At 42.5% G+C, this 24,163-nt stretch overlaps 2 protein-coding genes across 2 annotated transcripts; one reads left to right on the top strand and one right to left on the bottom strand.

The window, feature by feature from the left end:
* The first annotated feature begins 418 nt into the window (after positions 1–418).
* Positions 419–7,336, top strand: LOC139571050 (neurofilament medium polypeptide-like). The gene is made up of 3 exons (XM_071393532.1): positions 419–1,732; positions 1,823–1,947; positions 2,640–7,336. Exons 1-3 carry the CDS (start codon positions 704–706, stop codon positions 4,972–4,974), a joined length of 3,489 nt encoding a protein of 1,162 aa, XP_071249633.1. The 5' UTR covers positions 419–703; the 3' UTR covers positions 4,975–7,336.
* vdac2 (voltage-dependent anion channel 2) lies at positions 7,073–17,584 on the bottom strand. The gene is made up of 9 exons (XM_071393535.1): positions 17,283–17,584; positions 15,525–15,596; positions 15,068–15,117; positions 14,668–14,820; positions 13,511–13,563; positions 12,218–12,445; positions 11,645–11,795; positions 11,286–11,343; positions 7,073–8,111 (listed from the first exon to the last, which is right to left on the bottom strand). Exons 2-9 carry the CDS (start codon positions 15,589–15,591, stop codon positions 8,020–8,022), a joined length of 852 nt encoding a protein of 283 aa, XP_071249636.1. The 5' UTR covers positions 15,592–15,596; positions 17,283–17,584; the 3' UTR covers positions 7,073–8,019.
* Positions 17,585–24,163: the final 6,579 nt, after the last annotated feature.

Genomic DNA, 24,163 nt, shown 5'->3' with positions numbered 1-24,163 from the left:
CACTGATTTCTATGGGGCAACCTACATAAAGTAAAACATTGCTTGTAGTGAGGTGTGAAGGATGGCTGCATCACTGGAACACATCCAAGTCATTTGCCTGAATTCTGGCTTTTCAGACAGCCTGTCTGTGCCAAGACTTTTGTATTTTTCACCATATAGACATTTATAAAAAGGTGCAAGGTTAAAAGTGCTGCTTGACTGAGAAATGGGAGTGGTTATGTCTAGGCCTAGTGTGATTCTTGCATTACTATTTTACACTTGCATTACAGTAGTCTCGTGTAGGCCTATACAGTAATATTACAAGCAAATCAAATTCAGCCAAACCAGAATGTACAACCACTTTCCATAATATTAAGAAAATCATCAAAACAAGGAAAGCTTTAGGCCCTTGAATAAAACAATAGTCGGAACACTTAAAATGTATTAAAGATGTATTAGACTTGTGATTTTGAGGTGTCATTGTAGACTACAGACGTTTTTAAGGGAAATGCTCTCCTATGGGCTACGTCACTGCTGTCTGCGACAAAACAACGAGGGAGAGAGAGAGAGACCGCGATAGGCATGCAGTCAAGCCTACAGCTGATTCAATACATTTTCAGCACTATGGACAGTTCCATTCTGCAGCGCGAGCGGACAGAGGGGGTATAAAAGATAGGAGCAGCGCTACTTAGTCTACCAACACTGCGGAGACAACTGAGGCATCATGAGCCACCAAATTGAGTATCGGTCGGGTTCTCCACATAGGAGAGCTCAAGATGACTATTCCCGCTATCAACACAAACTGACCGGATCCCCCTCGGCGTCCAGGACCGTTATAGGCTTTGAGTCGGCTACCGCATTTATGAACAGAGGATATGCGACGACGCCGAAGAACGAATTCGGATCGGTTCCGAGATCGGATATATTTTTAGATTTATCAAACACGTTTACCGGGGTGTTGACGAAAATGAATGAGAAAGAACTGCTCCATGGGCTGAACGGCCGTTTCAGCGGGTTCATCGAGAAGGTGCGTCATTTGGAGCACCAAAATGAATTGCTCGAGAGGGAAATCGAGGAAATCAAACAGAAGGCACAGTCCCCCGCATCTCTGGCACAGGAGCACGAGTCGGAGCTTATGGATCTGAGGAAACTAGTGCATGACATCACCCTTCAGAAGCGTCAGATCGTGATAGAACATCAGAACCTGGAGGAAGACTTCCTCACCTTGAGAGACAAGTACGACCAGGAGGCTCGTGAACGCTCGGATGCAGAGAAAGGCATCCTGGTGCTGAAAAAGGACGCCAACGACGCATACCTGGCAAAACTTCAGCTGGACAAGAAAGCGCAGTCTCTGGTGGACGAGATTCACTTCCTGAAGAAAAACCACGAGGACGAGGTGTTGGAGATGGTGGCCCAGATCCACGAGTCTCAGGTGACGGTCGAGGGGCACGCCTTTGCAAAACCCGATATCACTGCGACTCTCCGGGACATCCGTGCACAGTTGGAAGGTCACGCCGCCTCCGACATCCTTGAGGCCGAGGAGGGTTTCCGTGTCCAGTTCACAAAGTTGACAAAAGCGGCAGAGAGCAACAGAGAGGCGCTGAAGGCAACACAGCAGGAGATCCAGGAGAACAGAAGGCGCTTCCAAGGGAAGAACATTGAACTGGACTGCGCGAAAGGAACGAGAGAGGCCCTGGAAAAACAACTACATGAGCTGGAGGAGCGTCACTATTCGGAAATGATTAATTACCAGGTAGGCTATTGTTTATTTTGTACCTCTAATAATTAATTGTAAATAAACTAATCCATTTATTTGTATGATGACCCCTGCTTTTCTGTCCAGGACACTGTCAGGCAGCTGGAGAATGAGCTGACTAATGCTAAACTAGACATGTCTGGCCACCTGAGAGAGTACCAGGACCTGCTGAATGTCAAAATGGCTTTGGATGTGGAGATTCTCTCTTACAGGTAAGAGACATAAACTCTGTCTCTCTCACTAGATAAGGAAACTTGTGTGGAGCTTGTTTTGGTCATTTTGAATATCAAAGTCTAGCCATACAATATCCTTGACAAAGGAAAATACCATATATGTTATTTTAATTTAACCTTTATTTAATTAGGCAAATCAGTTAAGAACAAATTCTTATTTACAATGACGGCCTACCCCTGCCAAACCCTAACCCGGACGATGCTGGGCAAATTGTGTGCCGCCCTATGGGACTCCCAATCATGGCTTTTAGTGATACAGCCTGGAATCAAACCAGGGTCTGTAGTGACGCCTTAGACCGCTGCGCCACTCGGGAGTTATAGTGTGTTCCTGGATCTATTTCTGGGGATAACCAGGGGGTGCACATTATATTCTACTCCAGCACTAACACATTTAAAAATGTGCAAAACTGTCATAGTGTTAGTGAGGGATCACTACAGACACAATTAATAACGGATAAAATAAAAAAAAGAAACGGTAGACATTTTATAGAAATAGAGGTAGTTTGATATCATATTTAACACATCAAATGAACATACCATGGCTCATATCACAATACACAATGACACTTTAGTCATAATATGGATATTGAGACACATCTACACAAATTGGGACATATACATATTATTGTCATGGTGGTAATCACGCCTACTAAGTCTCTGTCTCCCTATAGGAAACTCCTGGAGGGTGAGGAGTTCCATCTGTCCACCATCTCTGACACCCACATCTCCATGCCCTACATCTACCGCCAGTCCCCTGTCTACACCCTTTCTTCCCTGGCCCGGCAGGGAGGGCCCACACGCAGGTCTGAGCCCCAGTACAAGTTTGTAGAGGAGATCATCACTGAGACCACCAGAGAGGTGGAGTCCGAGTTTGAGGAGACAGGCTCTGAGGAGACAGGAGAGGGAGAGAAGGAGGGAGAGGAGAGTGACAAAGCTGAGAGGAGGGGTAAGGAAGAGGAGGATGAGGAGAAAGGGGAAGATGTAGGTAAAGTGGATCTTAAAGTGGATGCCCCAGAGGAAGAGGGGGAACAGGAGGAAGAGTCTAAGGGACAGCAGATAGAAACATCAGCAGAGGTCGAGGTAAATGGAGATGGAGTTAGCCCTAGCGAGGGAGAAAATGGAGAGGAAGGAGATGACAAAGGAGAGGAGGACATTGACACAGGTGACAATACACAAAGTGAAGTCAAATCAGCTAAGGCCACCAGTGAGGAAGAGAAGGAAAAACTGGACACAACAGAGGAGATAGACGGTGAGATAAAAGATGTGGGGGAGCCATTAGAAAAAGATAACACCCCAAAACATGACAAGTCCCTTCCAGAGGTTCCCATGAAGGGTGACATCTCCATAGAACCCAAAACGTCCGAGGATATTCAAACAGAAAGTTCAATAAAGGGTGAACCACAGGTCCCCACAGAGGACATCTCCAAAGAGCCCAAAAAGGTGTCAGAGAGCAAAAAAGAAAGCCCATCAAAAGAGAAAAAAGAGGTAGATCTGAAAGAGCAGAGCGCCCTAGCATTGGAGCAGAAGCCTGATCAGAAGGCGCACAGAGTATCAGACCAACTTCAAGAGGCAGAGAGTGCTGTGGCAACACAAGAAGAGGATCTCCCTGAGCCCACAGAGAAGGACATGAAATCCCCTGATATCACTGCTGAGCTGAAAAACAGCTCCACCAAGGAGACATGGGGACAGGTAAAGTCATCAGATGATTCTGGTGTAAAAACACAGGATGACAAAACGGTAGGAGGTAAAATTTCAGCCGGACTTCCCAGCACAACAACTGAGTGTGAGGAAGAGCCTGTGCCAAAGACCCCTGAAAAGGAGGTGGGTCTGACAGAGCCAAAAATGAGCAGCAAGGATGATAGTGTAAAAACTGTTGAGCAGAATGAATCTAATGGCAGTGAAAATTTCACAAATGATATCTCAACAGCTGAGGAAAAAGTGAAAGAATCTGATAAATCCTCTAAACTAGACACAACTATCTCCCCTAAAGAGGAAACAACCCCACAACCAGAGCCAACCATCACCCCCAAAGAAGAAACATCCCCAAAAATGGACCCAATGGTCACCCCCAAGGACGAGACAGCACCTAAACCAGACCCCACAGTCACAACTAAAGAAACATCACAATCAGACCCAACCATTACCCCTAAAGAAGAACCATCCCCTAAACCAGAACCAGCAGTCACCCCTAAAGAAGAAACTTCCCCAAAACCAACCCTAAATATCACCCCTAAAGAAGAAACTTCACCAAAATCTGAACCAGCAGTCACCCCTAAAGAAGAAACTTCCCCAAAACCAGCCTCAAACGTCACCACTAAAGAGGAGACCTCCCCTAAACCAGAATCAACCATCACCCCAAAATATGAAACATCCCCTAAACCAGCCCCAACCGTTACCCCTAAAGAAGAAACATCAAAACCAGCCCCAATCATCAAACCTACCGAGATCACCCCTAAAGATGAAATATCCCCTATATCAAACTTAATCATTACCCCAGAATCAACGACCACCCCTACAGAGAGTGAAACAAACAGCAGTGGTGGCAAAGCTGAGACTGCCACACCACCAGAGAAACAAGTGCCTGCTGTTGCAAAGAGCAAGGACTCACACAGAGAGGCGCCAGAGAGCAGCACAACTCAGGCGAAACCAGAGGAAAGTACGGCTAAAGAGCCTGAGAAGGTTACGGATCCCAACGATGAAACCCCAAAGACAGAGAACGCGAAGACCAAGGCCTTTGAGGAAAAACCTGAACATGTGGAGATATCTATTACAAAGACATCGCCAGTGAAAGAACAGGATGTATCAGCCATGGGTTTGAAAGAGAAAACTGTTGACAGGAAGACAACAGAAGGGGCACAATCTAAAATAGACGAGAAAGGCTTTACAGGAGTTGATGAAGAGAGCAAAGATGATAAAACTGCGAAGAAGACATCAACAGGGCAAGCTACTCAGCCAACTGCAGAAAAGCAAGCTAAACCTAAAACATGGGACTTAACCTCTTTTTAGAATGACCAGATTTAGAGGTCAGTAGACGTTTTCTGTAAACCTGCATGATTAGTGCAAGCCTTCAAAGCAATATGAGAACTGCTCCACCTTGAAAGATTAACTGACGCTTAATATGTACAGTATCATAATTCATACATGTCAATTATGAGACCATTAATGAGCGCCTGCGAGAGATGTGCTGTAATATGGAATGTAACAAATCAAAAGCTGTATTTTGCTGTACCTATTTTCTTCTGCCCAAGCAAGCAATGATGTGAATTGGGATGATAATGTTCATGGTTGATAATGTGATTTGATAATGCCTGAATAAGCTAAGAAATAAATGCTATTGGAAGAGCACTTCTGTTTCCAGCTATTCTAACTTGCTGTGCTGTATTCCACCTGATAAGATGCACCACATAACAGTCAACTTAAGAGTAAAAAAGGCTTTTGTCTTTACATCAGTGTCCCCATGATGAAACAGAGGTACTTTAGGGTCACCCAGTTGCTCATAAAAGTGCCTTATAGTCAGGTCTTTATATAGACCAAAGTATCTGGATAAGGTGACCGTCAATTCATCAGCTTTGCAAGCGTGCTGCTGACACACCACATTGTTGAACTGACCTTGTTCCCTGACCCTCACAATCTTTTACCCATGTGAGGTAGTCTATAGGCCAGCTTCCAGGCCAACTATACTGAACAAAAATAAATGCAACATGTAGTTTTCATGAGCTGAAATAAAATATCCCATACATTTTACATACGCACAAAATGCTTATTTCTCTCAAATGTTGTGCATACATTTGTTTACATACCTGTTAGTGAGCATTTCTACTTTGCCAAGATAATCCATACACAACCGCAGACCATGAGTAACCACACCAGCCCAGGGGCTCCACATCCAGCTTCTTCACCTGCGGGAATGTTTGAGACCAGCCACCCAGACAGCTGATGAAACTGTGGTTTGCACAACCGAAGAGTCAGAAACCGTCTTAGGGAAGCTCATCTGCATGCTCATTGTCTTGACCCGACTGCAGTTCAGCGTTGTAACTGACTTCAGTGGGTAAATGCTCACCTTCGATGGCCACTGGCAAACTGGAGAAGTGTGCTCTTCAAGGATGAATCCTGGTTTCAACTGTACGGGCAGACAGCGTGCATGGCAAAATATGCCCCAGTTCTTCCGTGGCCTGCACACTCAGACATGTCACCCATTGAGCATGTTTGGGACTCTCTTGATCGACAGTGTGTTCTAGTTCCCGCCAATATCCAGCAACTTCGCACAAACATGGAAGAGTGGGACAACAGGCCACAATCAACAGCCTGATCAACTCTATGTGAAGATGTGTTGCGCTGCATGAGGCAAAGCGTGTTCACACCAGATACTGCATTTCTGATCAATGCCCCTACTGTGGCCAACAGATGCATATCTGTATTCCTAGTCATGTGAAATCCATAGATTATGGCCTCATTTCAATTGACATTTCCTGTAACTCACGAAAATCTTTGAAATTGTTAAGTTTATATTTGCACGCCTTGCTAGGGGTTTAACATACCAGACTGCAGTCAATGACGAGGCAAGCAATCGTTGGTTGATGGCATTTATACATATGAAATATAGAGCACAAAACATTATGGACACCTGATCTTTCCATGACAGACTTACCAGGTGAAAGCTATGATCCCTTATTGATGTCACTTGTTAAATACACTTCAAATCAGTGTAGATGAAGGGGAGGAGCCAGGTTAAAGGATTTATAAGCCTTGAGAAATGAATTGTGTGCCATTCAGAGGGTGAATGGGCAAGACAAGATTTAAGTGCCAAGAACTGCAACGCTGCTGTGTATTTCAAGCTTAAGTGTCCCATGAGTATCAAGAATGGACAACCACCCAAAGGACATCCAGCCAACTTGACAACTGTGGGAGTCACCATGGGCCAGCTTCCCTGTGGAAGCCTTTGACACCTTGTCAAGTCCATGCCTCAACGAATACAGGCTGTTGAGGGCAGAAGGGGGTGCCACTCAATATTAGGAAGGTGTTCCTAATGTTTGGTATACTCAGTGTATATGCAAGACCTCCCACGGCCAGAGAAGTTCAGCTCTCAATAAAAGCCAGGAGTTGGTTTCTGGAGTTCAAAGACTTTATTGAAAAGTTAAACGTACACGTAACAACCTTCCAGGTTTCCGGTGATCTTGTTCTCTGTCAGCCAAGTGACCAGAAGAAGCTACTGGGATAGCATTCACACTGAACTTGACTTAGTGTACACCACACCAAAGCCGGACCGTATCCAGACAGTTTGGCTTTACTGTGAACCTTATTAAACCCTCCCATAGTAGTCTGCAGCAAAGTAGAAAACAAAAGAAAGCCTGCCAGGTCAGGCAAGAATGAAAGGTTTTAACCCCAACATAGAATCTGTTTCAAGCCACCCAAAATGTGCTCAGTTTAAGCGAGGGCTTCATCATGTACAGTGTTGATATAACATCTCAAATCTTGATGGCTGACAGATCATAACAGTACAACACAGCTTTAACCTCGTCCTCATGTGCATGGAAGGAAAAACAAAAAGGCGTATGATGATATTTAAATAGTAGGGGAGCCTAGTGCAGCGAATAATGCAGTTACAAATGAGATGTGTTCAGACAACAAAATATTAGATGATTGGTTAGAAATGGTCAAATCAGAAATGTATGACCAGACCAAACCCAACCGCTGTGTTTAACCAATCTGACGTATCACCAAATAAAAACACTTCAGAGATGTACATAGAAGCCACAGGTGACCAACTGGCCACATGGGAGGAGAACAATGTGGTGTATGTCAGTCATGGCAGTGTTGGATAGATGCAATGAGAAGGTGTATAAATTATTGACCCACTGAAAGTGTCTTCGATGGAAACTGCAAAGCAAACATTTACAAAAAAAGAATGACGGGGTAGTGTTTTTTTCTCGTTGTAGCCTCTAAACAATTCCCTTCCATTCATGATATACCCCCTTGCTGGTTTGAGTTGGAAATGCATTTTAAGGGCAGATACTGCTGATATTCTCTCGTTTCCTTCACCGCAAGGAGAGTTTAGGCCTCCAGTTCCAACCCCAGGCCCAGCTTATGGCCTCCAGTGTTGATGCCCTTACCATCTACCAGGGCAGAGAGGGTGAGTTTCACACCTGCAAAAGGAGAGAAGTGGTCAGGATCACATTCAGGATGACAGTAAAGAAATCAGGTGTCAACTAGGGATGGAAATTAAGCAAGCCAGAGGGTAGTACTTTCAGACAGATGTGCAGAACTGCTGAAAATCTTTAAGTTCCATCCCTGGTGTCAACATTGCAGATATAAATCTCCTATAGAGCGCACATGATTACCTATTTTTTAAATGAGAGAGAAACAAGTCTGACAAACTTCTATTGAAGCCTTCTGTAGCACTGCATGAGTGTATGTATAACAATACTCTGACACACATTGGTAACAAGTGAATAGGTTCCTAGCATTACTAGGAACTCACTCGCTGAGATAATCAGCGATCAAGTCGTTGGAATCTCCCCTTTAAAAACAGCATGCATGATGGCAGTCGCTGGGAATATCTGGTTGCTAGCTCTCTCTCTCTCCCTCTATTGGCCGACCGTTGCTCCTTTCATTGAAAATGACTGGTTGCCGGTAGCTCGTTTGCGGATTATATCACCATGTGCGAGTCCCCAGTAAAATATTAACATCTTTAAAATCAATTTGTGCAGTACAGTGTATACATGCACATAGAAACATTCCTACTTCCCTCCCCCCCATATAATGTACAGCATTGTCCAATGAATTTATATTGCAGAGACAGTACTGTATGAGAGTCATTAAGAGCTTAGGTTGAGGAAGAGAAGCAGATACTTGTGTATGTGAACACCCCTTCAAAATCGCAGATTTGGCTATTTCAGCCACACCCGTTGCTGACAGGTGTATAAAAATTGAGCACACCCGTGCAATCTCCATAGACAAACATTGGCAATAGAATGGCCTTACTGAAGAGCTAAGTGACTTTCAACGTGGCACCGTCACAGGATACCACCTTTCCAACAAGTGAGTTCATCAAATGTCTGCCCTGCTAGAGCTGCCCGGTGAACTGTAAGTGCTGTTATTGTGAAGTCGAAACGTCTACAAACAACGGCTTAGCCGCGAAGTGGTAGGCCACACAAGCTCACAGAACAGGACAGCCGAGTGCGTAAAAATCGTCAGTCGCAACACTCACTAGAATTCCAAACTGCCTTTGGAAGCATTATCATCACAGGAACTGTTTGTCGGGAACTTAATGAAATGTATTTCCATGGCCGAGCAGTCACACACAAGCCTAAGATCCCCATGCGCAATGCCAATCGTCAGCTGAAGTGGTGTAAAGCTCAGCACCATTGGACTCTGGAGCAGTGGAAACATTCTCTGGAGTGATGAATCACGCTTCACCATCTGGCAGTTCGACGGACGAATCTGGGTTTGTGGATGCCAGAAGAATGCTACCTGCCCCAATGGATAGAGCCAACTGTAAAGTTTGGAGGAGGATTAATGGTCTGGAGCTGTTTCTCATAGTTTGTGCTAGAGCCCTTAGTTCCAGTGAAGGGAGATCTTGATACTATACAATGACATTCTAGACTATTCTGTGCTTCCAACTTTGTCGCAACAATTTGGGGAAGGCCCTTTCCGATTTCAGCATGACAATGCCTCCTGTGCACAAAGCGAGGTCCATAAAGAAATGGTTTGTCAAGATCGGCATGAAGAACTTGACTGGCCTGCACAGAGCCCTGACCTCAACCCCAGCGAACACCTTTGGGATGAATTGGAACGCCGACTGCGAGGTCAGGCCCAACATCAGTGCCTGACCTAACTAATGCTCGTGGCTGAATGGAAGCAAGTCCCTGGAGCAATGTTCCAACATCTAGTGGAAAACTGGCCCAGAGGAGTGGAGGCGGTTATAGCAGCAAGGGGGGGAGACCAACTCCATATTAATGCCCATGATTTTGGAATGAGATATTTGATGAGCAGGTGTCCACATACTTTTGGTCGTGTAGTGTATTATGAAGTGTGGGTTGGCCGTCAGCTCATAAAAGCAGTTAGCTACAGAGGAGAATGGTTTAACACACAAGAGGACCACTTTTAATTAATACTTAAGTGCTGTCCCTACATATGTACTTGAACAGTGAAGCCAAAACTTTTAATTTGTCTCTATACTCCAACATTTGGGACTTGAAATCAAATGTTTTATGTGAGGTGACAGTACAGAATGTCACTTTTTTATTACATATCCATTTTACCGGTTAGAAATTAAAGCACTTTATGCATCTAGTCCCCCCATTTAAAGTAGTCATAAGTATTTGGACAAATTTGCATAGTATATCCAATTTATTCATAAGTTTAGTATTTGGGCCCATATTCCTAGCACGCAATGACAAAGCTTATGACACTACAAACTTGGATGCATTTGCAGGGTGACCCAGTCCCCAAAGTGACTTAATAAACCCTCTTGCATATTATTGAGGTCTACTCAGGAATTCAGCATTCCGTTATCTTGCCAGACCCCTCGTCACATTTCTGGATAGCGGAGGTTGTCTTTACAGGTCTGATTGGAGTTTAACTTTACAGTAATGCTATTGGTCAACAACTCAGATATCACTTAAAGGTCTTGGATTAATTGTGCCTTCTATTTTTTGTTCCTGAGCTACACTGGTGAGATATACACTCTCCCATGAGCTATGGGCCATGGCACAAGCTATTGTTTCTTTGTCACACTCCCTCTCTGATCATGCTTAGAATAATGCTTTGTAACTGCCTTTTATTTGATTTCAATCATTTTACAAAGTAATTAAATACACCTGTATTTAGAATTCCATTCTCAGACCTTTGATTGCTGTAACTCAACTGTAGTCTCTTGCATATTGCTAAATCATCTTATAGTCAGATACAAATTTAAATAGGCTGATTGCATAGTCTTATCATGGGTCACATATGAGGAATATATAATATGATGCACATATCAAATATTACCCCAATACACAGCTTGTGCCCAATATAAATCAATAGTAAATAATGTAGTGTGTAATTTGAGTCACTTTTATTGTAAATAAGAATATAATATGTAACAAAAAAATCTCTAGCTTAAATAGATGGATTTTGATGGGGATTTTTTATTTTATTAAGCACTTAGATTTCCGCAGGGCGCAGACATCAACTTTAGGGGGTTAAAGTCCTAACATCAGAACTAAAGGAACAACCTGTGCTGTGAACCTTATTCTAGTGACAGCTGATAAAATAACCTTTAGAAACACCAATAAGATAACTATTATAATTATCCTTAAAACGAGAGGTCTTACCTGGTCTCAGCGTCTGGGTATAGCCAACACCGACAAGGCTGTTGTTGTTCACTTTAGCCTGAAAAGACCGAATGAATTGATTAACTTAAAATCCAAAGGAAGATAACGACGGCAGAGTCAGAAATGTACTTAGCAACTCTGATATTTCCAGACAATGTAGTGGGTGTAGAAGATGTTTCTTGCATGTGTTCTTAGGATACATAGGACAGTTTAAAAAAACAAAAAGGGTGGTTACCAGACACAGATTAAGCAACAACAAAAAATTGATGGAAAATCTCCATTGACAATGCTTTTCAGTCCTGGACTAGGCTACGTGTCTGTGAAACTGGCACAAAGAGTAACTCGTGCTCGGTACTTACACTGATGGAGGCGCTCTTGTCCAGCTGGTATTTGGCTGCGATGCCAAAGTTTGTGCTGTTGCTGCCGGCAGTCCAGGCAAGGTTGACCGCTGTCTCCAGCACAGGGCTCACCTTCTGGTAGATGGAACCGCCAAACTGTGCACCGTCGTTACTGTAACACAAGAAAGGGGAGAAGATTAGGGCGAGAACTGCGCAGTCTTTACAGTAGCAATAACCAGGGAGAGGAGTAATAAGAGGGTATTTCTCTGTAGACCAGTTTGAAATAAAGCCCTTTCCTCTACCCTCATATGCAGTTTGTTGGGCCTGACATTTTGAGCCCTGTATAAGGGCTTTAGTTCAATCGTTGGATATTCAATGATTATCATTTCCAAGATGAACCATCACCATATTGCCCACAGCTCTGTCCATTCACCCATGTCAGCATTAAAAAAAAATATATTTTTTTGTTATACAATTGAATATACAATGTATTGACTTTGAATGTAATTGGTAACGTATGTACACAGCAGAGCACTGGAAATTCATAACATTCTAAATAGAAAGGCATAAAAAACTCATGTATCCCTCAATTACACGTTGGTGTGCAGCTGGAAGTCCCCGGTCTTGTATCCCACAGCGAAGTTATTCTGTGTCATCTTAGACTTGGCCGTGTCAAAAGTCATCTGGTAGCCGGCGAGCCAGCCCTCGTAACCCACGACGGCCGCCCCGTGAATAGTGGGGCCAGCAAAGTCAAAGTCGACATCACAGCCCAGGTTGACAAACTCGCGTTTGTATGCGGTCTTGACTTTGCCGCTCTTCTTGCTGTTGTTGGAAAGGAAAACAGTTTTGGTTATCCATAGCCTACAGTCTGAACCATAATATTTTGAATGAACAGTTAAACAGCTCAGGCTTAATATAGCCAGGCTGAGGGAAATGTAGCAACCTTAACAGAATATGAATGCAATTGGGACAAACCAAGAGATGAAAAACATCACTCCAGTAGTAATTCACCCATACACTTATGTTCATAATCAATAGTCCACAAGCAATAACAATCCTGAGCCACGTCTTTCTGGATCATTACACCAGCCAACAAGGCTTACGGTAGGTGCACTAACACACACACCACAACAAACCAGACTTTATGAGCCTCTTGTGCTAATGTTACATGACACCAAGCCCAGTTCTAAACTAATAGCCTGGCCAGCATGAAGCTAGCTGAGAAACTAGCCTTCTGTGGGTTGAAGTTGCCCCCAGATGCTGATTTGAGTTAGTTTTGCATTGTCTGTACTAATGGTTAAGGTTAGGATAAAGGAAGCGGATCCTAGATCTGTACGTAGGGGAAACTCGTCCCCCGGAGCTCAGTGGACATGCAATGACTCATGGAGGAATAAGGATATTAATGGGCACTTCAGGCTAACGTTGGACCAAATCACGGTTACAGTGGAATAAAAAAAATCTAGTTTAGTAAAATGGCAGCGCGCATTGAAGCGACCAATAAAACATGCAAGTTGGATAGCAAAGTCAAAGGGTTGCTAAATGTGACCAAATGGTCACAGTCTGGAGGCCCTGCTAGGAGAATGAACAACTCCATTCAAATACAAGCACAAAAGCAGTAACACAATCCATGGCTTGGATGTGATTAAAATAATACTACACAGATGAGTGCCATTTCAGGCTAAAGTTTATTTGACTGACCCGTCACCTCAGATCCACCCACGAGCCTCTGAGGACTGCGCACCCCAGATCATGTTACCTTCATGTAAGGACACTACGTGCTGGACTGACTCTTCTGGACTAGCTACATGTTCATACCATCAGCACCCATAGATCCTATAAGTACTAGAACTAGTCCTCTGCATTGAAATTGTACATTACTAATCATACCCAGTGTTTGGTGAGAAGGTTGTGTCAAATGTCAGCTTCAGACCCTTGGCAATCTAGAGGGAACAAGAACATAAAGTTGGAAAAAGACTGTCAACACGAGGTTGATCAACCTGCAGTTAATTTGATCAATACATATTGGATAAAAAAATAAATAAAATTGAATCACCTTTTATTGTGTCAAGGCTATCATGACTAGAGGTCGACCGATTTCAAGTTTATAACAATCGGAAATCGGTATTTTTGGACGCCGATAAAAAAATAAAATAGGCAAGTTTTTCTGTGTGTTATTATGTTATAATTAAGTCTATGATTTGATTGAGCAGTCTGACTGAGCGATGGTAGGCACCAGCAGGCTCGTAAGCATTCATTCAAACAGTACTTTCTTGCGTTTTGCCAGCAGCTCTTCGCAATGCTTCAAGCCTATCAACTCCCGAGATTAGGCTGGTGTAACCGATGTGAAATGGCTAGGTAGTTAGCTGGGTGCGCGCTAATAGCGTTTCAAACGCCACTCGCTCTGAGACTTGGAGTAGTTGTTCCCCTTGCTCTGCATGGGTAACGCTGCTTCGAGGGTGCCTGTTGGCGATGGGTTCCTCTTTCTAGCCCAGGTAGCGGCAAGGTGAGGGATGGAAGCTATACTGTTACACTGGCAATACTAAAGTGCCTATAAGAACATTCAATAGTCAAAGGTATAAGAAATACAAATCGTATAGAGAGAAATAGTCCTATAATAACTACAACCTAAAACTTCTTACCTGGGAATATTGAAGACGGATGTCATGTTCTGAGCAAGGAACTTAAACGTTAGCTTTCTTACATGGCACATATTGCACTTTTACTTTCTTCACCAACACTTTGTTTTTGCATTATTTAAACCAAATTGAACATGTTTCATTATTTCTTTGAGGCCAAATTGATTTTATTGATGTATTATATTAAAATAAGTGTTCATTCGGTATTGTTGTAATTATCATTATTACAAATAAATAAAATCAATTATAATTGGACGATTAACCGGTATCGGCTTTTTTTGGTCCTCCAATAATCGGCATTGAATAATCATAATCGGTCGACCTCTAATCATGCCGCTCCATAGACAGCCTTACACAACAAAATCTAACCAATTGTGTTCCAAAAATAATGTTTTGTTGAATCCGAACCTGGTCTTCGACAGTGATCTCTGTTCCCAGGGTGTTGTCAGTGTTCCACTTCTCTGTGAAGGTCAGGCCATACTCGGACCTCTTGTATTTGGTTTCAAGGCTACCTGCCACCTTGCTGGTGTCCGTGTTTGAGGAGCCAGCTGTTTTGAACTCCTGTATAACATTAGTAAAAAGATTCAAATCAGGATATGAACAAAAACTTGTAAAATTATCTGACCACTCGTGTTTTTCTCATGTATTGAACTATACTGCTGTCAAGCTCCCAGGGTTGTAAATTCAAATTACCTTCTATAACACAATTACTGCAATCATAAACATGTCTAAACTTTTACATATGGTAGAGTAGATACAATTCATTTTCAAAGTACACAAATGATTAGAAAGAAAATAAGTAAACTACCACTCCGCTGTCAGACTTGGTCTTCACATCAAGCTTCACCAGGCCAAACCCTTTAGGGAAAAAGCAAAGTTCTTATGAATTAAAACCTATTTCACAACCTTTTCGTTGTTCAAATTCATCCTCGAACGGTTACACCATATGACATTTTCACCCTTTGATATGCCAAAACTGTAAACATATCATGCCGTGTGATAATTGATCCGGTGCCAAATAGGGGAGAATATGTAGAAATGTGCTGTAATAAGATTTTTGCATATATAAAATATTTTCCTTGGACACAAAAATAACACGTCAACTGCTTACATATAGAAGGAGCACCCGCCCATCCTTCCTATTGGTATAGCATGCCTCTAACAAAGCCACTCTATTGGGTATTCTTGTTCTTACACAAGGTGTTCATTACAACCAAATCAATGACCAGTATAGCCTATTTGTTCCAGAGTGAAAGGTACAGTACCATAGCCTTTGTTGAAGATATCCTTGGCAGATTTGCCAAGGTCACCATATGATGGAGGCACTGCCATTACACCTGCAGCAGGAAGGAAAAAAACATATATTACACTGTCAGAGTATATTTTAGCTTACAAAATGCCTGTGCAAGGGTGCCTACTTCAGAAAACAATGTTTATTTCGAGTCTATAAACATAGCTACTCATCCAAAACAGCTAGTCATCCTTTGGGATAATGTTTATTTTCCCCCAACTGAAGGGCGTGGTTGCCTGTCTGTATAAGAGCCAGCTCTATCAGCCCAGAGCATGGGTTCCCTTGCAGATGCTGGGTATGATAAGTGGCCTGTCTGTCTGCATCTGTATAGCCAACTTATTTAAACTGACGCTAGGCCACAACTCCGTGACTCACTCAGTCAAGGCCGGGTGGAGGAAAATAAAACAATTATAGTAAGGGTGGGTCTGGGAAGGGCTCCACTCTCCAGCCAAGTACTGTCTGATTAATCAATCAATAACTGGGTATGGTGCAATTCAGAGACTCCATTACTAATCTCCTAGAACAGTCTCTAGGACAGACCGTGGTAGGTGGGTCTTTCCGTTACAAGACCACGCAGTCATTCCTAGTTCATGTGAGGCCTCATCTTTGAGTGAGGGTATAGCATACAGTATACTGTAAGAAAGGGGGTGTTTGTGTAGTGAATCTATTTTTGACATCCTGTGGTTGTCATAACAGCTGAGTACATCAGTTTGGATGAAACAAGTTGACATTGTCCATGGCCACCACACACTGTTACAATATGGTTCAGGAAGGCCTAGTGTTTCACACTAACAGTGTCAGATATTCACCTGTCAGTACACACTTTTCAGAAGTGACAACCATAAAACATCTACAATTTATGCTTTAATTAAGCAATTCTGTTCGACACATGCCATTCAGCAGATGTTAGACTGACTGGTAGCTAGTTAGCCAGCTAAGGTTAGCAGATAGTGAGAGGCTGTACTTTCACGTTTCAGTTCTGTATCTAACGTTAGCTAAGGTGGCTGGCTAGCTAGCAAGCTAATGATATGGCAAGATACTGGTCTGCCAATTATGGCAACTGTAATGACAAATGTCATACTGAGCAAAGGTGGGCAAGGTTAACTGAGGGAAGCCATTGATTTGTCAACCTATCCTATTGCTATCTAGTGTTGCTGTGGCGAGCTAGCTGGCGTAGAAGCGCGTGTCCACAAAGTTCTGAGATATTTTCTTTATGCTGGACAATAAAACAACAAAACATATTCCTTGTGCATTTTCTGTACAGAAATGTTTAAGTTTTTTCAACACCTTAAAAATAGTCCGCCATTCACAACTAGCTATGTAACCTGCTGGACGTCCGCATTGCCAGGCATGCATTGCATGCCAAGGAAGCTAACTAAACTAGTTACAGCTAACTTAGCGGTCTAGTTCGCAGATTGAGTTGGCTAGCTAGCGTTACTGTTACAAAATTGAAGTTATCTAGCTAACTAACTCACAGTTAGCTACTCCAAGTAACAAAGTAATCCAGTTTAATGTGGTCTTAATTTCACACACATGTGCACCGGACATGAGTTGTCCGCTACAGTACTTGTAGCATAGCTCAATAGCTAGCTTATGCTAACCGGCTAGCTAGCTAGGAACAGTTAGCGATTGCGTGTCAGGCAGTACTCGGCAAGCGTGGTCATAAACTGCGGCAAATATATAGTTTGGCTAGTTCATCTACAGTAAAATCCAGTTTAGTTGCTTCACTTACCGGTAAAATATGGGACTATAGGTCAACTAAAGTGACTTTATTCAGATGTTTGTGGCGCCGTTGTAGACTTCACCGGTTGGAGTGGAGTGGAGGACGAATTGAAGGAGACTGCAAGGAGTGACGTCCACAGCATATCAAACATCATACATCCGAAGCGAAGGACCCCTCCTTGTTCGCCTGTCTAAACATACTTGCAGATTCATTACAAAATAATTACAAAATTAACAAAGGTAAAATGCTTCTTTTTTTTTTTTTAGCTGTAACTTGAATCTGCAAGTATTTCTTTATTATAGATTCATCAATTTCCGGGTGTAACTTATCATTGACAACTATATTTGATCCTGTGGAGTAGGTCATGGGTCATGTGGAGTACGATCACTAGGATGAGAAAGGCACTGAGGGAGTCGTCCGTACATATCTGACTGGTGTTAGACTTTATTGACTATTCTGATCTAATCTTCGAAATCTATTTTTATTGTCTTCTTATAGACTTGTATAAAGCCTTCGATACAGTGTAACATTAGTTTCTATTTCTTATGGAAGGTTCCTGCTTGCAACCCAACTTTTTACAAGTTGTATTATATCCAACGATATACAGTTGAAGTCGGAAGTTTACATACACTTTGGTTGGACTCATTAAAACTCGTTTTTCTACCACTCTAAAATTTCTTGTTAACAAACTATAGTTTTGTCAAGTCGGTTAGGACATCTACTTTGTGCATGACACAAGTCATTTATCCAACAATTGTTTAGACAGATTATTTCACTTATAATTCACTGTATCACAATTCCAGTGGGTCAGAAGTTTACATACACTAAGTTGACTGTGCCTTTAAACAGCTTTGAAAATTCCAGAAAATTATGTCATGGCTTTAGAAGCTTCTGTTTGGCTAATTTACATAATTTGAGTCAATTGGAGGTGCACCTGTGGATGTATTTCAAGGCCTACCTTCAAACTCAGTACCTCTTTGCTTGACATCATGGGAAAATCAAAAGAAATCAGCCAAGACTTCAGACAAAAATTTTAGACCTCCACAAGTCTGGTTCATCCTTGGGAGCAATTTCCGAATGCCTGAAGGCACCACGTTCATCTGTACAAACAATAGTACGCAAGTATAAACACCATGGGATCACGCAGCCATCATACCGCTCAGGAAGGAGAAGCGTTCTGTCTCCTAGAGATGAATGTACTTTGGTGCTAAAAGTGCAAATCAATCCCAGAACAACAGCAAAGGACCTTGTGAAGATGCTGGAGGAAACAGGTACAAAAGTAACTATATCCACAGTAAAACGAGTCCTATATCGACATAACCTGAAAGGCCGCTCAGTAAGTAAGAAGCCACTGCTCCAAACCCGCCATAAAAAAGCCCGACTACGGTTTGCAACTGCACATGGGGACAAAGATTGTACTTTTTGGAGAAATGTTCTTTGGTCTGATGAAACAAAAATAGAACTGTTTGAACATAATGACCATCGTTATGTTTGGAGGAAAAAAGGGGAGACTTGCAACCCGAAGAACACCATCCCAACTGTGAAGCACGGGGGGTAGCAGCATCATGTTGTGGGGGTGCTTTGCTGCAGGAGGGTCTGGTGCACTTCACAAAATAGATGTCATCATGAGGCAATACAATTATGTGGATATATTGAAGCAACATCTCAAGACATCAGTCAGGAAGTTACAGCTTGGTCACAAATCAGTCTTTCAAATGGACAATGACCCCAAGCATACTTCCAAAGTTGTGGTAAAATGGTTTAAGGACAACAAAGTCAAGGTATTGGAGTGGCCATCACAAAGCCCTGACCTCAATCGTATAGAACATTTGTGGGCATAACTGAAAAAGCATGTGTGAGCAAGGAGGCCTACAAACCTGACTCAGTTACTCCAGCTCTGTCAGGGGGAATGGGACAAAATTCACCCAACTTATTGTGGGAAGCTTGTGGAAGGCTACCTGAAATGTTTGACCCAAGTTAAACAATTTAAAGGCAATGCTACCAAATACGAATTGAGTGTATGTAAACTTCAAACCCACTGGGAATGTGATGAAAGAAATAAAAGCTGAAATAAATCATTCTCTCCAATGTTATTCTGACATTTCACATTCTTAAAATAAAGTTGTGATCCTAACGGACCTAAGACAGGGTATTTTTACAAAGATTAAATGTCAGGAATTGTGGAAAAACTGCGTTTAAATGTATTTGGCTAAGGTGTATGTAAACATCCGACTTCAACTGTACAAGGGATCTCTATTGCTGACAGATATTATCATAAATCATCTTGCAGATGATACCACCGTCTTTTTGAAAGATGCTGACCAGATTCCTAAAGCAGCCGATGTGGCAAATATTTTTTCCAAAGCATCTGATCTTTGCCTAAAACTTAAGTGTGAATTGTTTGCTGTAAAAGACTGTGTGATACCCTCTATCTGCAATATTCCAGTCAAGGAAAAAGTAACATACCTTGGGATTACCATATCTAAGGATCAACAGGAAAGATGCTCATTAAATTGCATACATATTATTGAGAAAAACAAAAAGTAGTTGAACCATTGGTTGCAGAGGGATTTATCCTTGTAAGGTTGAGTATTGTTTTCTAGAACAAAAAGTATCTCCAGACTTACGTACGCAGCCCAGTCCCTACATCTTGACAACAAAATAGGTCAAGCGGTTGACCAGATGCTTTTTATCTGGAAAAATTGTACACGTTATATTAGGAAATCTGTCATTATTATCACATATGAATATGGTGGTCTCAATATTTTAGATTTTTCTATTTTGAAAAATACTTAAGATAAATTAGGCTAAACATTTATTAAAGAATCCAACTTCAATTTGGAATTTCATCCCCATTATATCTTCTCCTGTTTTGGTGGCTTCAATTAGTACTCTTAGCGTGGTCATTAACATATAAACATAATTTTTCTCCGCATAGGTAGGCTATTTCATTTGGAACAATGAGGATATTCTGTATAGAAACAAGATTTTAAGTACTGGTTTAATGATCATATCCTGCTGGTGAGTCAACGTTTTAATGCAGAAGGATTATTACTAAATTAGGATTCATTTTTATCACGTTACAATATCCCTGTTACACCTAGACTTTCACCGTGGTCTTTCTCCAATGCTCTCCAATGGTTGGTGCTGATACGAGGATGTCGTCCATGAAGCACACAACGTTGTCTATACCGTCCAAGATCTGATCCATTGTGTGTTGGAATATCGCTGGAGCTGTCGAGATTCCATAGGCCAAGCGATTTAATCTGAATAGTCCCTTGTGTGTATTGATGGTCAGATACTGTTCTGACTCTGGATCCAGCTTCAGTTGCTGATAAGCGAATGCCAGGTCCAGCTTACTGAAAACCTTCCCACCAGCTAGAGTGGCAAACAGATCTTCAGCGTTTGGTAGTGGATATTCCTCTGGTAGTATGCAGCGATTTACTGTGACCTTGTAGTCACCGCACATTCTGACGGTCTTGTCTTTCTTTGGGACTACAACAATCGGAGCGGCCCAGTCGCTCCTCGCTACTTTCGTGATTATATTATTCTTCTGTAGAAGAATAATATAATCACGAAAGTAGCTTCTACTGCTTCCTTAAGAGCATAGGGAACTGGACGTGGTTTGTGAAAGATAGGCTTGGTTCCTTCTTGCACTCTGACTTTTGCTGTGAAGTCTTGTATTTCGCCGTAGCCATCTTTGAAAAGTTCTTTGTGCTTCTCCAGCATGTTAGTGAGTGTAGCCTGACTCACTGGTTTGTCCTTTCTCAGACTGAAGATTTCTCCCCAGTTCAACTTGATCTTTTGTAGCCAGTTTCTGCCTAGTAAGGCTGATTTTTCTCCTTTAACAATGACAAGCGGTAGCGTCCACTCCTTCCCCTCATACCGGATTGGAACCTGGATCTGCCCTAACACAGGAATAGTGTCACCAGTGTATGAAGAAAGGCGGATGGACGCTGGCTGAAGAGGGCACTCTTTCAGTTTTTCTTTGTAGAGTCTCTCTGGAACCAGAGATACAGACGCTCCGGTGTCCAGCTGCATTTTTACTGGTTTTCCCGCTAACTCCATGTTGAGATAGATTCCATATTTTTGTTGTTGAGCTGTGTACACTGTGAACAGTTCCAATACTGTTTCAGTTGTACCTTCCTCTTCTTGTGCTGCGTCTGACACTTTGTGCGCTCTTGCTGTGCGTTTTGAGGCTTTACACACTTTCTGTAAATGTCCAACCTTTCCACAATTGTGGCACTTTACATTTTGGAATCGATGATTATCTCCCCCACATCTGTAGCAACTTGGCTTAGACCTTTGATATGTGGGCTGCTTTGTTCTTGTGTAACCTTGAGGACGGGACTGAGAAAAGTGTGACTTTTGTGAGCCTTTTTCACCACGTGCATCACTGACCTTGTGAACACCTTTCTGACGTTCTGCATATCCCGATAGCTCAATAGTATCCCTGTGGGCAAGCTCGAGTCCAAGTGCGATATCACAGGCTTTCCGAAAGGTCAGGTCCTTCTCTGACAGAAGCCTTCTGTGATATGCTTCACCTGTGAGACCACATACAAACTTGTCTCGAAGAGCATCATCAAGAAATTGTGCAAACTCACATGTACTTGCCAGCCTTTTCAAAGCAAGGATGTAGTCAGCCACGGTTTTCCCTTGACTCTGGTGACGTTGGTAAAATCTGAAACGTTCTGCAATGAGAATTGGCTTAGGCTTGAAATGCCTTGAAAGAGTTTCAGTCAGTTCTGCATAGTTCAACTCCACTGCTTTTATTGGTTCAATGAGACCTTTCTGCAATCCATACTCAGTTGGACCCAAAACACTGAGAAATACGTTTTCTTTTCATCTTTGATTTCATTTGCAGCCAACGCTCAAAACGCTCCAAATAGGAATGAAAATCCTCTTTTGTAGCCTCAAACTCTGGTACTCGACCAATGGTTGCCATTTTCACAGTTAATTGTTCAGTTTCCTTATTCCTTAATTTTCTTAATTTTCATCTAATTCTTCACTTCAGAAGTTTCTGCAATTACTTAATTCACTGCACTCCTTTGTAATAATGTACACACCGTGTTACGTTCCTTCTTCCTTTTCTTCTTCTTGACAATATTTCTCCACTGAGATCGCCTAATTTCAATGGGTTCAATTAGTTTTTTTTATTTAACCACCAGAGGGCAGTGTCGCTATTCTGGACTCCAATAGTCTTGCTACTTGGCAGCTCCTGAACACTGTACCTTCTAGCAGTGCTTAGCCTTTTTTTTACTGGCGAAAGAAAAAAATAAATAGCTGACGAATTACATAATTATTTTGAGTTTCATTACTCACGCAACATTCTTCCCTTCAAGCAATGTCCGTTAAAGAAGTTTAATCACCTCGTCGCCACTGTAATATTTGTGTTGTGGAGAAATGACCAGGCAGGAGACGGGAGTACAGTTAGTTTTCGTTTAGTCAAAACCTCTCGAGCTCTACAGTTCCCGGGCACACTAGTGCGCATGTGCATTTCCTATTAGGTGTAGTAACGTAACACTGTCGTAATACATCACCGCTTAGTAACAGCATAGTAACTAATATAAACAGATGTAGATCCCAGATACTACACTAGCGACTGTTTTATCTCTTAATTCAAAGACTCAATCATGGACACTCACTGACAGTTGTGGCTGCTTCGCATACCTTCTTGCCCTTTGTGCTGTTGTCTGTGCCCAATAATGATTGTACCATGTTTTGTGCTGCTACCATGTTGTGCTGCTCCAATGTTGTGTTGCTACCATGTTGTTGTCATATTGTGTTGCTACCGTGCTGTGTTGTCATGTGTTGCTGCCTTGCTATGTTGTTGTCTTAGGCTCCAGCTAGCACAGTGGTGGCCCGAGTCTGGGCCGCCTTCGGCAGTATTACTTATGGCTAGAATGCGGGGATTGAGCTCGGGACATTTCTGGTGTCAGTTATCTGGCCCAAATGTATCACTTGGGGCTCGGGCCAATTCCGGTGTGAGTTATCTGGCCCAAATGTATTGGGGCTTGGGTCGATTGGGTTTACTCTCTGGCAGATGATTACACAGGCTGCTTTATATAATTACCAACATTATTTATTTTTTCCATATTCTTCTCATTGTTTCTGTGATCAAAAAATACAATTAACATTGAAATGAAATTCTTTAAGAGTCCTGTGTAGTATTTTGGATTTTGATACTTTGTACAAGGCAATTGATAAGCATGAAAAACTGGAACCTCCTGAGTGGCGCAGTGGTCTATGACACTGCATCACAGTGCAAACTGCATTTTCACAGATGCTGGTTCGAGACCCGTGTCGGCTGGTACTGGGAGACCCATGAGGCAACGCCCGAGTTAGGGGAGGGTTTGGCCAGCCGGAATGTCCTTGTTCTGGGTTTGGCCAGCCGGAATGTCCTTGTTCTATCGCGCTGTAACGACTCTTGTGGTGGGCTAGGCACATGCACACTGACACAGTCACCAGGTGTATGGTGTTTCCTCCGACACAAACAGTTTTTTGTGGATGGGTATAATTTGTATGTATAAAATGTATAATAGTCATATTAAAAATTACTAAATCGGGTAATTTTGTATACATTTATTTAAATTTGCATCGGGTCGCTTCTGGGGTGATTCTGGTAAGATGCCGGCAAAGTAGGCTAAATTCCGGTAGACGGAAACGGCCCGATGTACTTGGGCCGTCATTCATTTTGATTCCGGGCCGAGTCTGACACCCGTTTCCGGGCCGATTCAATAAGTTCCGGCCTCCCGGAAGAAGGCCGCTTCTGGGGCGATTCCTCATTGCTAGCTGGGGTCTCTCTTCATGTAGTGTTGTGTTGTCTCTCTTGTCGTGATGTGTGTTTTGTCCGATATTTATATACATTTTTTAAATGTTTAATCCCAGCC

The sequence above is a fragment of the Salvelinus alpinus genome, chromosome 3 (genome assembly GCF_045679555.1).
Source record: "Salvelinus alpinus chromosome 3, SLU_Salpinus.1, whole genome shotgun sequence".
Taxonomy (NCBI): domain Eukaryota; kingdom Metazoa; phylum Chordata; class Actinopteri; order Salmoniformes; family Salmonidae; genus Salvelinus; species Salvelinus alpinus.
This window is presented reverse-complemented; position numbering and strand designations above follow the sequence as displayed.

What these genes read in the sequence shown, in the direction of transcription:
- LOC139571050 (XM_071393532.1), top strand. Translation starts at nt 704, where the DNA reads ATGAGCCACCAAATTGAGTATCGGTCGGGTTCTCCACATAGGAGAGCT. An exon ending in CGGAAATGATTAATTACCAG is followed by an intron (nt 1,733 to 1,822) that starts GTAGGCTATTGT and finishes TTTTCTGTCCAG; the next exon opens with GACACTGTCAGGCAGCTGGA. An exon ending in GTGGAGATTCTCTCTTACAG is followed by an intron (nt 1,948 to 2,639) that starts GTAAGAGACATA and finishes GTCTCCCTATAG; the next exon opens with GAAACTCCTGGAGGGTGAGG.
- vdac2 (XM_071393535.1), bottom strand. Translation starts at nt 15,591, where the DNA reads ATGGCAGTGCCTCCATCATATGGTGACCTTGGCAAATCTGCCAAGGAT. An exon ending in TTCCAGCTGCACACCAACGT is followed by an intron (nt 11,796 to 12,217) that starts GTAATTGAGGGA and finishes CTTGTGTTACAG; the next exon opens with TAACGACGGTGCACAGTTTG. An exon ending in ACAAGAGCGCCTCCATCAGT is followed by an intron (nt 11,344 to 11,644) that starts GTAAGTACCGAG and finishes CGGTCTTTTCAG; the next exon opens with GCTAAAGTGAACAACAACAG.